We start from the raw sequence: 13,749 nt of genomic DNA, 5'->3' as shown, positions 1-13,749 counted from the left end.
ATTTTAATCGGTTTTGGCCAATTCATTCTGATTGACGTATTTACACGTGACTTATTAAATCTGATTGTGCTTCTAGTCCAATTACGATCAGATTATTAGTGTCCATGTAAACGCAGCTACTGTCCCTCACCTGGTGGCGTGCGTGTGTGTGTGTGTGTGTGTGTGTGTGTGTGTGTGTGTGTGTGTGTGTGTGTGTGTGTGTGTGTGTGCTGTGCTGCTAGTGTGCAGCTCTCTCTTTGCTCCCCCAGTAGGTGGGGCAGTTTGTCGGGGACTGAGACGCAGTTAAATATGAGGATGATTTTGTTCATTTCGGTGAAGAATTCAGCTCGAATGTGGTTATATTTTGTGAATTCAGTGAGGAAGTGTAGCTCTGTCTCTTTTATTTAGCGTGCACTGCTTCCACAGTCACTTCTCTCGGGGCAGCCAGGACTGTGTGTATCGGTCTGTTTCAATGGTCAAGCGATGCTCGTTGAGTCTGTAGTTTGTCACTGTGCTCAGATAATCTGCCACGCTGTACTGTCTGTTTAGGGCCAGACAACACTGCAGTTTATTTTAGTTTGGCTTTACCAATAGGTCAAATATTTTACTTTCAGTGTTTGTGTAATTTGGTTAATTCTTCTTGGGTCTTCTGTTGCTGAGTGTTAGTGGAGTGTTAGTGGAGTGTTAGTGGAGTGTTAGTGGAGTGTTAGTGGAGTGTTAGTGGAGTGTTAGTGGCGTGTTAGTGGCGTGTTAGTGGAGTGTTAGTGGAGTGTTAGTGGTGTGTTAGTGGTGTGTTAGTGGAGTGTTAGTGGCGTGTTAGTGGCGTGGTAGTGGCGTGGTAGTGGAGTGTGTGTTAGTGGAGTGTTAGTGGAGTGTTAGTGGCGTGTTAGTGGCGTGTTAGTGGCGTGTTAGTGGAGTGTTAGTGGTGTGTTAGTGGTGTGTTAGTGGAGTGTTAGTGGTGTGTTAGTGGTGTGTTAGTGGAGTGTTAGTGGCGTGTTAGTGGCGTGTTAGTGGAGTGTTAGTGGCGTGTTAGTGGCGTGGTAGTGGCGTGGTAGTGGAGTGTGTGTTAGTGGAGTGTTAGTGGAGTGTTAGTGGAGTGTTAGTGGCGTGTTAGTGGCGTGGTAGTGGCGTGGTAGTGGAGTGTGTGTTAGTGGAGTGTTAGTGGCGTGTTAGTGGCGTGTTAGTGGCGTGTTAGTGGCGTGTTAGTGGCGTGTTAGTGGTGTGTTAGTGGAGTGTTAGTGGTGTGTTAGTGGAGTGTTAGTGGAGTGTTAGTGGAGTGTTAGTGGAGTGTTAGTGGAGTGTTAGTGGTGTGTTAGTGGAGTGTTAGTGGAGTGTTAGTGGAGTGTTAGTGGCGTGGTAGTGGCGTGTGTGTTAGTGGAGTGTTAGTGGCGTGTTAGTGGCGTGTTAGTGGCGTGTTAGTGGCGTGTTAGTGGAGTGTTAGTGGAGTGTTAGTGGAGTGTTAGTGGAGTGTTAGTGGTGTGTTAGTGGTGTGTTAGTGGAGTGTTAGTGGCGTGGTAGTGGCGTGGTAGTGGAGTGTGTGTTAGTGGAGTGTTAGTGGAGTGTTAGTGGAGTGTTAGTGGAGTGTTAGTGGAGTGTTAGTGGAGTGTTAGTGGTGTGTTAGTGGTGTTGTATTGCAGTGACTCGGGGACTGGTGTCTTTGCTGAACTCTAGGTATTGCAGAGCTTTATAATGATATGAGAGTGGGTCGCTCTCTTTTAGCTGTTTCCAGAATTTGATTGCACTTTTTTGTATTTTTATAATTAATGGCTATCATCTCTCTCTCTCTCTCTCTCTCTCTCTCTCTCTCTCTCTCTCTCTCTCTCTCTCTCTGTCTATCTGTCCCTCTCTCTCTTTCTTTTGGTTTCTCAAGTCAAAGTCAAAAGGTCTCTCTCTCTCTCTCTCTCTCTTAATTGAGTTAATTTCATTCAGCTTTATTGGCATGACTATTACGGCAATTAGAATATTGCCAATAGCAATAAAAAGAGAAAAGAAAAATAGAGCAAAAATAAATATACATAACTAATAATCAGATAATCTGTCACGATCAAATAATCTCTTTGTCTCTCTGGACTCTCTGACTAATATAGTAAACAAGCCGCACATGCTGGATCTGGATTACAGGAAACATCCGGCCACACTGTACTGAGCGTAACATCAGTTTGGAGTCGGTTTCTGTCCCTGTACACACACACACACACACACACACACACACACACCACCATCTCAGTCCAGTGAGAAATCCCTGCTCAACCTACTGCTTGGTGTCTCGGGTGTTTTCTAGCATTGAGAGCAGGGCGGATTTGTGTATTTCCTCAGGCTACAGAATGTGTGAATGACACGCTAATCCTTTAAATCTAAAAAGTCTTGTTGTACATAAAATAATTTCTGCTGAGAAGATCATATTGTGTTTAGAATACAATTTTACACTGAAGGTCTCGTGCTTTTTATGTTCTAATCACATTGCTTCTCTCTGTTCGTAGCCCTTAAACATCAGAACGCTTACAGATGATGTGGTAAGACCTTTTTTTTCTTTTCTTTTTTTTTTTCCCCTTCCCCTCTCCCCTTTCGTTGTTCTTTGATGCTGTATTTACTAACATCATGCCGTGATCTCTGTTTTGATTAGCTTTGTCTGTTTATTAGCCAAAACTGAGAGTCTGATTTCTCACTCCTAACTGGGCTATTTATTTAAAAAAAAAAAAGCTTGCAGTGTGAATGCATGGTAGCTAATTTATTTTCATTTAAGCATTGAGACAGCAGCGCAGTTCTGAAAACCTTTTTATCTAAAATCATACAGCGGGCTTTTGTCCAGTGTTAACTAACCTTGCTCTTCCTCTAACACTGTAGAATTTGCTCTTAATAAAGCTGTTCTCTTGTAAAGCATGTATTATGACTGACCTTGAGATTGCATCTAAACATGCTCTGTGTTTGCCGTTGGTTTACTCTTGATGAAAGTGCTCATAGGTGGGCTGTCCCACTGTTAAACATTGCACGAATTTGTGTTTGTATTTGAGGCTGTTTCGTGTTACTTGCTGTACCAGCAGATAGCAGTGTAGAAATTATGAATAGTGAGGAATTTAAATGATGAAATTCTGTTTCAGGAAGCCATTTACAGCAAACTCACTTCCTCTTATAGTGAATTTTCAAACCCTGATAAATTTTTGGCCAGCAAGTATTTCAAATAAAATTAAAAACTGAAAAATGCTGCTTGGATAAGTATTCAACCCCTAAGGGACCAGCAGCTGCAGATGAAAGATATTGTCTTAATGATGAAACAGTTCGTCTGTGAACAGCACAAGAGTGTACAATGACTACCAAAACAGGACAGTAAGATACAGTGCAGCGCCGACTGGTACACAGTTCTAGTAAGAAAGTGAATCAGATATGACAGGAGTGCAAAAGAGTTGCTGTGAATGTAAACATGACATACTATGACTAGTATTCAGCAGATAAGCTTATACTATACATGGACATAGCAGTTATTGGGAATGGGGTGTAAATGAAGTGAAGTGAAGTGACGTGTAGCCAAGTATGGTGTTTTGTGCTCTGCATTTAACCCATCCAAGTGCACACACACACACACAGAAGTGAACACACACACACACATACACACACAGAGTAGTGAACACACACCCGGAGCAGTGGGCAGCCTTTTTTGCTGCGGCGCCTGGGGAGCAGTTTTGGGGGTTCGGTGCCTTGCTCAAGGGTCTCACCTCAGTTGTGGTAATGAGGGTGGGAGAGAGCGCTGGTCATTCACTCCCCCACCTACAATCCCTGCTGGACCCGAGACTCGAACCCACAACCTTCAGGTTCACCTTCGGGTTACAAGTCTGAGACTCTATCCATTATGGCCACGACTGCCCCGTGTACTAAATACTAAAGCTTGGGAGAAACTTCACCTTTCAGCAGGACAATAGTCCCACATATTAGGCCAAAGAAATGCAGGAGCGGTTAAAAATAAAAAGGTGAATGTTCTCCAGTGGCCAAGTCAAAGTGTAGAACTGTGGCACTGTTTGAAAATTGCAGTCAACAAACAACAACCAACCTGAAGAACCTGGAGCAAATCTGCCAGGAAGAATGGATGAAAATCTCTCCTTAACAGTGTGCAGAGCTGATAGGAACTTACCCCAATGGACTTAAAGCTTTTACTGCAGCAAAAGGTGCTTCTACCAAGTACTAATGTGTACTAAATTTAAGTACTTTAATCAATACTATAGTTAAATCAGTACTAGAGTTAAATACTTATGCAAGCAGCATTTTTCTGTTTTTATTTTTATTTTTTAAAAGGCTTGTAAGGGGTTAAAAAAAGACAATAAAACTTTTGGAGAACAGAGAGTTACTTGGACAAAAAACATTTATACAAATTACATTTATCAGCTTAAAGTTTAAGGGAAATTTGTCAGAGGGGAAAAAGTCAGAAGCTAGCACTGATGCTGGAAACGAGTCCTATCTGGAAACTGTCCTAGCTATGTAAAAAATGTTCTGTGAAATTTGAGTGTAATTGTGTTAGAAAATTAAGAACATTAAATCAGTCTCATTACCAGTGCAGTGTATGCCAGGTGTGGCAATGCTGTTTGCTCCAGCAGGTTATTAGTAGTTAGTGAAATTAGTGTTTGCATAAAAATTAAATTGAAACAGAGGGCTATTTCAGCTTGCTAATATGTTAAGTAAGTTAAATAATTTGTGCGCCTGTAATAGTTGACTATTAACTTTGACTTTCAGTGCATATATGAAATAAATTTGAGCTCCACTGACCAGCACTGATGAAAAGAGTTTTCTTCCATAGGAGGAAATAAACAGGACTTATGATGGTAATGGAAAAATTCTCCCAAGAGATACACTAAAGGCTCAGCAGTAGATTTTTAAAAAGCTACAGATTTAAATATGCAACTTCTGGAGAGCTCCTCAATTGACTGGTCTGCATGTTAATGGATCACAATGCTCTCGGGCATCTGAATGTTGAATGGGGCATTTCGGTCTTTTATGCTTTTATAGGCAAATAGCTAGTGACTCATCATTCTCTTTATTAAGAGAACATGGTATAGCCGTAGCCTGACTGAAGGGGTTAGATAAAATTAATTCGGAGAATAAATTTGAAAGCAGAGATGAACTCTCATAAAAATGTGGAAGAAAGTGAGCATAAAAGCTTTCTGTGTGTGGTTTTTACTTTTTTTTTTTTTTTTTTTTTTTTTTTTTTTTTTAAAACCACTTGAATATTGAACTAAATCATAAGTTAACATACGTTTTGAAATAAGCCAACGTGACTCCCATTTTCGCTGGGACCATTCTGCAAGGGTGAAGAGACAACAAAAGTAGCAGAGACTGCTCCAGCTGTATATTCTGAGAAAACGTTTGTATGTTTCTGGTAGGTATTTGAAAATTAGCGGCTACTAAGCACTGTGTAATGAGGCTCAGTATGCACTCTTAGCCTACAAAGTCCTACATCCTAGACTTCCTAGAATTAATTGCCATCCAAAGCAACGGATTCCATTATTTTTAGTTATACTTTGCACTTTTTCACTGTCTGTTTTCTTTCTTTTTTCTTTCTTTTTTTTTTAAAGAAAAAAAAATGGTAGCTGCAGATGGTGTCAGCATGCTCTCAGGGACTTTTTCTTTTGCCTCTGTTGTTTTGCTGTGCTCTTTATGTTGAGCAGGACACCTTGTTTTCAAGTGGTGTATCAAACCTGCAGTGAGGTCAGGCACTGATGTTGGTGAGGAGGTCTGGGGTTCATTTGGCATTCCAATTCATCTTAAAGGTGTTCAGTGGGGTTGAGGTCAGGGCTCTGTGCAGGACACTCGAGTTCTTCCACTCCAACATTAACACACCGTGTCTTCATGGAGCTCGCTTTGTGTGCATGCTGAAACACGTTTGCTGAAACTTCTTAGTTCCAGTGAAGGGAAATTTTTAATGCTACAGCATACAAAGTCTTTATAGACAATTGTGTGCTTCCATCTTTGTGGCAATAATTTGGAGATGGAACACATACAGGTATGATGGTCAGGTGTCTACAAACTGTTGGCTATAAAGTGTATATATTTGAAATGTCATCCATCTCTGGTGTATGTGGCTTTCCCAATTCAAGTACATAGTAGCCCAGGCTTCTATGACTGAAAATAACGCCCCGGGAACGCTGACAAGATGGCCACAGAGCGGACAGACGTTACTAGAGGGACTTGGAGAAGCCAGTTCATTTAAACCACTTATCGATCGAATTCTCAATCAAGTTGTAAATTGGAAATCCAGTGGAATTTAGCATTGCAATCATCCGCATTCCTCTTTCTGTCTCGTTGTAATTCACAGTCCTGTCTAATGTTCCATTTGCTCCTACTATTTGTCTATGTCAATTCTTGCCCACTATGCTTTAAATCTTCCTTTCTTTAATTCCACACCCACTGAGCCATCTTTTATTATTCTGCGCTCTCTGTTGTTCTTCTTTGTTCTAAATTTTTCTTGTTTTTTGTATAATATGTGGCATTTCTTTCATGGTATCGATTGGCAAATGTGTTTTTGTTTGTCTTGGGTTGCTATTGATTCAGACTTTTAATGCCAGAGGGAGAGTAGTCACTGGAATAGGATAATCAGCTTTATTATGTGTTCAGCTCAGCAGGAACACACACTGGAGCCAGACATTTTTATGTTGTTGGATGGACAGATAGGCGTGCATGCATATACATGACTGGATGAATAGCCTGTATGGTATGAGTGAAGTAAGGCTGTGTTCCAGGCCGATAAATGATGTAGATATGGCTTTCGGATGAGCGTAGGGTGACGATTTCTAGGGCGTGTTTGATGTTCTGTGGTAATGGAGGGGTTTTTGGGGGAATATGGAACTGGATGGTTGAATATGGTGGATTTGTTTCAAAGGCGCAGGCAGAATTACTTAAGAGGTGCCTGATGGAGTGGATAGAAGGAATAAAAGGAAATGGAGCCATTAGTAGTAACATCAAAGGCTCTTTCAGAGAAAGAAATAGGAGGATATTGTGGGCGAGTGAGCCGCAGACGTACAAACACCTAAACAGCCCTGAAAAGCACTTCATCTTTTCTGAGCAGCCCATATTACGTGTGCTCTGATGCCTGCTGCTGTTATCAAGGCGCTGGCTCTCCGTATTTATTTATTTATCTTTTCCCTGGTAATGAGGTCTGAATAGCAAATACTCTGTCCTTCGCCGTGGACGAAACAGTGTGATTAAACTGATCCTCGCCATCAGTCAAAGTTGTGATATGAGCTTCAGGGCAGCTGCAAACCAAATTAAGCTGTCGAGACTGACAGTTGTGTCGCCTGGCATCCCACACCACACTCCCCAGCTTTTGTGCTCTGCTTTGTAAACACTACATAGCTTTTATATTGCGCTTCTTCATATATCTTACATTAATTTCACATCTGTGTCATTGTCGATTACCTGAACTCCAACACATCACACCAGCACACAATAGGTGGTTTTCGTGAAGATACCGTGGAAGATAAGTGTTGGTAATTTAAGCTTCTCAGAAAGATAGGGGTTATTAGCGTTTTATTTAAAAAAAACAAAAAAAAAAAACAAGACCCTTCACCAGCTAGGAATAACATCTCACCTCCCTACAGGTGCAGCTGAGGGACCAAGAGAGCAAACAGCTTGCTGACAAATCTAATCCAATTAGGAAATCATTATCTCTGTGATGTGGGCGGCTACCCTCTCAGTGTAAATTAATCCAGGGTTACAGAGCCACTGTAGGTGCACTGGGTCTGTATTAGACATGCCATTTCAAACATGTTACATGGTTCTGCAAACCGTGGAGCTTTGATTAAACTTTGCCATGGCTTATGTGTGAGGTTGAAGAGGAACTTGCATGATCCGTAATGGAGACGTTACACCATTAACAACTTCAGTGATGCCATGACTTCACGTTGTAGCTCTATTGGAAAAATATGTTCTACTGTGACTGTGAATTTCATAATGGTGTTACGATGCATCGGCATGCAAAAATGTGACGATGCCGTCAACGTCGTAATGTGCGGTTCACATCGTGGAAAATCGGCGTTCTATTAATTATGCATCTAATGCAGTTGCACTGTTTGAACACCAGAGATCCCTGTCGGCGCAACCCATAGAGCTAAAATATATAGAGAGCACGCAGGTCGCATGGTTCTTTCGTGGAGAGCCTGCGCCGTTACCGGGAATCATCTGCACTTGTGAAGTGACCAGTAGCCCGATACCGCCGGATCGCAACGACCGATACGATTACACATCCACGCTATAACAGTTAAAAGGCTCTGTTCAGGGGCCTTCAAACGACACCAGCCCTGCGCTGCTGCAATCTACAGTGCTCACGAGATCATTTTCCCCGGGTCAGAGGCTTTGTTTATTCAATTAGATTTTTGGGAGAATTTATACATTTATTTATTTATTTATTTTTGAGATATGGGGAACCTGTAGTACAATTTATTTTTAATAAATATTAAACTTCTTTTTGATATATTCAGTTTTATACAGACAAAAATGCACATTGCTTTGCATTGTTTATGATTTAGAAATAAAAATGAGTCTTTTCAGTCATAAGTTTTCTTCATTAAAATTTTGTTCAAAATATTCTGAGAATTTTGAAGTGTGATTTTTTTTTTTTTTGTTTTATACAGACAAAAATGCATTTTATGTGAATTGAATTGAATCGTGACCGGACTGTATCGTTATACCCCTAGAATGTCATTGTTATGCTCAAGGCAGGTTAACATAATGAGGATATGTGCTAAGAAACTCCCCTTTACTTTAACAAGTAATATCTGATATATCTGACTTAGCTTTCCTTTTTTTTTTTCTTTTTTTACCCAGCTGGACCGATTTGCAAGTATTCGTATTCCGGGCAGTAAGAAGGAGAGGACACACCTTCCCCACATGGCCAAGCAATCCTCCTGTGACTGGTCCACCTCCTCTGAGTTTGACGACCTGTCCTCCAGGATCACTTCAGAGAAGGAGATTCTTGCTCTCTTTGAGAAAATGATGGTAAGTGTGGAGGCCTTGTTGTATAAGTCTAATTTGATGAGATTGTAGAAGAAAGATACTTTAAGTTAGTGTTTTCCATGGAACTGCTTGCAGACTGCCGCATTTGTTTGTCCCCATTTCTTTCTGTACCCAGTGGCCAAAAAAACATGAACAGTGCAGATGAACAACATTGAACACTGGTACGGCTGTGCTAAGACTTGGAACAGAGATATGGACTGCCTTGGGGAATCCAAGATTTCTAAATTGCTAGGGGTGTAAGGATAAACAATTAAAAACTGATATGGTGGTGTCTCAATACGATACAAACATTCATCACAGTAATTGACGCTTAATCATAAAAGGTTTGTGTGATCCATTCAGACACTTACCAGGAAATAACAGACTAAAAGCTGCACAATGTAACAAAATGAAGATGTCTAAATAAACAGTAGCTCTCTGGCTTTAATTGCTGTGCAGGGTTGCCAGGACTCAGCAAAGTTTCAACTCCAACTACTTCTCAAAACCCTCACAAAAAGACCTAGCTGAAAAAGTTCAGGGATTGAAAAAAGGGAGACACATTTTTCTTCTTTGTGCTTTAACTGACTGACTTTTTTTCCACCCGCAGCCTCATTTCATACTATGCTGACTTTGCCATAAAAACCTTGACCCTGGCAACCCTGCTGGTGTGACTCAAGGGGGTGTGTTCGAAGTCACAACTCTTTGTAGCTCAAATGTGTTTTTGAATCCTGTGTTCTCAACTATACTGAATAGTCTCATATGCTATTCAGCCAAAAGTTTGTGGACACCTGAGCTCAGTTCTCTTGTGAACACAAATCCTCACAGCCACCCTCAAATATCTAGTGGAAAGTCTTCCCAGAAGAGTGGAGGTTATTACAACAGCAAAAGGGGAGGAAATTAATATTAATTCCATGGTTTTGGAATGAGATGTTCAATACTCAAGTGTCCACATGCTATACTTTTGGAAATATAGTGTATCTGCATCTAGGGACTTACCAAATGCTGTGCTGAATTCTTTAACCTAGATTAAATCAATTGAGAAATGCTGTCTTAAAGCAGCATAGTGTCTTCGTGTCTTCATGTTTTCTTCTACATGAGGTCAGTGCAGATGCAGTGGTATTAGCAGCGGCTAGGAGGCTAGTGTATTAGCATGTGCAAAATGTGGTGTGATTAAGATTACTGTTTTTTTCTCCCAAAATCCCTGTGGCCGCTTCCTCATTTGAGATACAGAGGAAACAACTTTTTCAGAGGAGAGTATGGGCCTGATTAAGTTTAAATGTTTATTACACCTTAATAGGTGTATTATATGACAAATAGCCTACTTCATGATACAGTCTATTGAATGTTTTGTTCGATATACAGACATATACACAGATGTAAGTATTTTGCTGTGGATGCCCATGATTGGGTAGTGTCGCTATCCCTGGTTAACAGAAGAGAGACTAATGTCACCTATCCACCCAGAAAGCACTTCCATTCAATTATTTATCTTTAGCGCTCTCTTCCACCCTCAATACCACGACTGAGGTGAGACCCTTGAGCAAGGCACCGAACCCCCAACTGCTCCCCGGGCACCACAGCAAAAAAGGCTGCCCCCTGCTCCGGGTGTGTGTTCATGGTATGTGTGTGTGTGTGTGTGTGTGTGTGTTCACTTCTGTGTGTGTTCACGACTGTGGGTGTGTTCACTTCTGTGTGTGTGCACTTGGATGGGTTAAATGCAGAGCACAAATTCCGAGTATGGGTCACCAAGAAATAATGCGCCAGTACCATTGCTTGTTTACTACCATTGCGAATCACTTCAGTCCAGTTCCACATGGCTGAGAATACTCTTTTCCTGACCAGAAGTTCGTCTAAATGTTGGTCGTGGCATCTGGCACCCATGGGTTAGTAAAGTCATGTAGGTTAGGACACGAATGGAAATAACGTCAAAGTGAAAAGCACCATGCAGTCTGTTAGCAAAGTTTGCGCCAGAACTTTTGGAACTTAGCTGCCCATGCTATAACTAAACTTTCTGCTATTTCACATGCAAGATGACACGTGCAAGATGTTGTTAGCAAAACAAAGCCATAAAATAAACTGTTTAGAGCTCTGGAGACAGTATCAGGAGAGGACATAGTTTACTGGGGTAAATATTAGTGGGATAATGCCCAATATGGTAGCTGTGTAATTGCAAGTAAGTCCAGTCCTACAGAACTGGGATACTGACTAGCGTTACAGCATTATTTTTACTTTTGTCTTCATTATTAAAGCAGCAGCAAAAAGCCCATTGTGACTTTTTAAAAAAAAAAATGTTTATTTTATTATTATTTTTTTTTTTTATAAATAGTATCCACCGCGCCTCGGGTTGGTACCGGTGGCCATGAATTGTTTGTTACCAGCCCACAGCAGTCTATTTCTTCTCCTCTGCAGCAAATTGCAAATTGAGTAGGTTCTCTGTGGGGGGAGAACGAAAAGACGACTTTTTAACAGGAGGCAGTAAAATAAAACAGTATTTTTTATACTGAAACAAGAGAAACAAACTTTCTGGACAACTCTCACACACTAATGTGCCTGTACATCTCCAAATTCTCACTCACTGTGTCATACCTGCTTAAATGTGTATTGTCTCCACATCAGAGCACATGGACCACAGTTAGTGCAGCTCATGATGTTTATGGAGTGCGGTCATAAATGTTTGAGCCGAGATCAAAATTTTGGGTTTTTGTTTTTGCTATTTAATATATTTACACTGCATATATCCAGTCCAAATTTTTGCACAGAGTTACACAGAGAATATGTAATGAACTGTGCTACAGTCATCTCCATTCCTATACCCCACACAAAACTCCTCTGCTAAAAAAAAAAAAAAAAAAAAAAACCAGAACAAAACAAAAAAAGCACAAATGCATGTCTAAAAGCAGTTAGACGAATCAGACCTCTTTTGGAGCAATATACTCTGTATACAAAAATAGAACTCAGCTATTTCAGCTCATCATGTTTGGAGAAAGAAGGGTTGTACGTACGATCCCATGAACACCGTACCCACAGTGAAGTACGGAGGTGGGAGCACATATGGAGCTGCTTCTCTGTAAACGGTACTGGGGCATCACACATCATAGAAAGAATCATGAATGGAGCGATGTACACATTAGAGGAGAATTTAATCTCATCGGGCCAAGAAACTGAATCTGCTGTGAAGATTTATGTTTCAGCAAGACAACAACCCCAAATCATACAGCCAAAATAACTCAGTAAGGCCTTGCATGGCCTCACCGATCTCCTGACATGAATCCCATTGGAAAATTTATGGACGGTTCATCAGAGGGACCCTCGTAACCTTGGGGAATTGCCAAGAGGAATGGGCCAAAACAGCCACAGTGCTGCTTATCCAAGCACAATCACAGTTACAAATAATGTTTCAAGCAGTAGAGAACTTTGTTTTTTTTTTTTTTTTTTTTTTTTTTTTTTTTTTTTAAACAAAAGTAAAACACAGATATATTGTAATCTGTTTTAATTTTGGTTTATTCAGAATAGTACTGTACTCTCTCTCTCTCTCTCTCTCTGTCATATATATATATATATATATATATATATATATGTATATGTATGTATATATATATATATATATAGACAGAGAGAGAGAGAGAGAGAGAGAGAGTGTACTTGTTTTTTTTTTTTTTTTTTTTTTTTTTTTCTTTTTCCCTAATGTGTGGTAGAAACAGTATTTAAAATGTTCTACTGGTTTGCATGTCTCTGCTGGTGTACTGCCTCATCATGAACTAGTATGAACTGTTAAGGTGGCCGATATTGAATATCATGAAATATCACGAAATTGCACAGAGAACGCAACATGTGACCTTGTTCATAACTGACAAACACACTGTAAAGCACTAGGGGGCACTAGTTACTTTGTGGGTATTTACTTTGTTATTGGAAATATGGGAATTTCTGCTCTTACATCATTTTATATCTTTTAAGGATTAAACGCTGACTTGGCGTCAGAAGTGAATGAAATTCCCAGGTGCATCACTTTCATTTTGTGTTTCAGTCGTGCCACACTGAAATGCAATCACTGTCCAATCACAGCCCTAAGCCATACTCTGTTGTGTAGCTATAATCAGAGAAGGTGAGAAGGACCTGAAAGAGTCATTTTCCATGAGGCATTTCCCTCTGTATAAGGAATACTTCATTCCTACTGCATTGATTATTGTATCTTAATCATCAAGCTTTTCAAAATTTCTACTAAAACATGCTAAAAGTTTTAATATGATTTAAAAATGATTTAAAAAACAGCTCACATTTCATGGGGCTCTCCATATTTGGAGTTGCGGTACACAGCCCTCGTGAGTGTGAGTGGCTTTAGCACATGTGTAGTTGAGTTTGTCACATCACAGAGCCCAGGTTTATATACCACACAGTCCTGCAAGTGATGGTTGCAATTCATGAATGTCCCAGGCGTGGTGACATGGCCAATGGTGATAACTGGTTCATTTCCCAAGCGCTGTGCGTCTTCCTCTGTGCCACACTGACCCAAGCCTCCATCTAGGTCCAGCCTTAAGCTCATGTGAAACCTTAAACTACTTTCCTTCTATCTTTATCATAAAGGGAAATAAATCATTAGGATGAAGGCACAGAAATCCAGCTAGGAGACTCAAAAGATTATTTTGAACAGTCTCTGTCTTACTCCCTTGTTCCTGCTTTATTAGCCTATATATTATAGCTTGTGATATGCCGTGCAATTCCCTTTATTTTCCGAATCTGCTGAACAGTGTTGGAGAAGTCATAACGATGCATTCTCTCTCTGTCAGTGGTGCGTAT

At 40.5% G+C, this 13,749-nt stretch overlaps 1 protein-coding gene across 3 annotated transcripts in view; it reads left to right on the top strand.

Annotated features, from left to right (window-relative positions):
* Nucleotides 1-13,749, top strand: part of diaph3 (diaphanous-related formin 3) — a 324,811-nt gene that overhangs the window by 30,192 nt on the left and 280,870 nt on the right. For 2 of the 3 annotated variants that reach the window (XM_053238350.1, XM_053238348.1), the window contains exons 2-3: nucleotides 2,460-2,492; nucleotides 8,785-8,955. In XM_053238350.1, the coding sequence (XP_053094325.1) occupies nucleotides 2,460-2,492; nucleotides 8,785-8,955 (204 nt within the window). The remainder of the gene's footprint in view (nucleotides 1-2,459; nucleotides 2,493-8,784; nucleotides 8,956-13,749) is intronic. The other variant, XM_053238349.1, reaches the window with a different exon arrangement.

Source organism: Pangasianodon hypophthalmus, chromosome 11 (assembly GCF_027358585.1).
Source record: "Pangasianodon hypophthalmus isolate fPanHyp1 chromosome 11, fPanHyp1.pri, whole genome shotgun sequence".
In the NCBI taxonomy this organism is placed as follows: domain Eukaryota; kingdom Metazoa; phylum Chordata; class Actinopteri; order Siluriformes; family Pangasiidae; genus Pangasianodon; species Pangasianodon hypophthalmus.
Note: the sequence above shows the minus strand (reverse complement) of the source record. Positions and strands in the feature narration are given on the sequence as shown.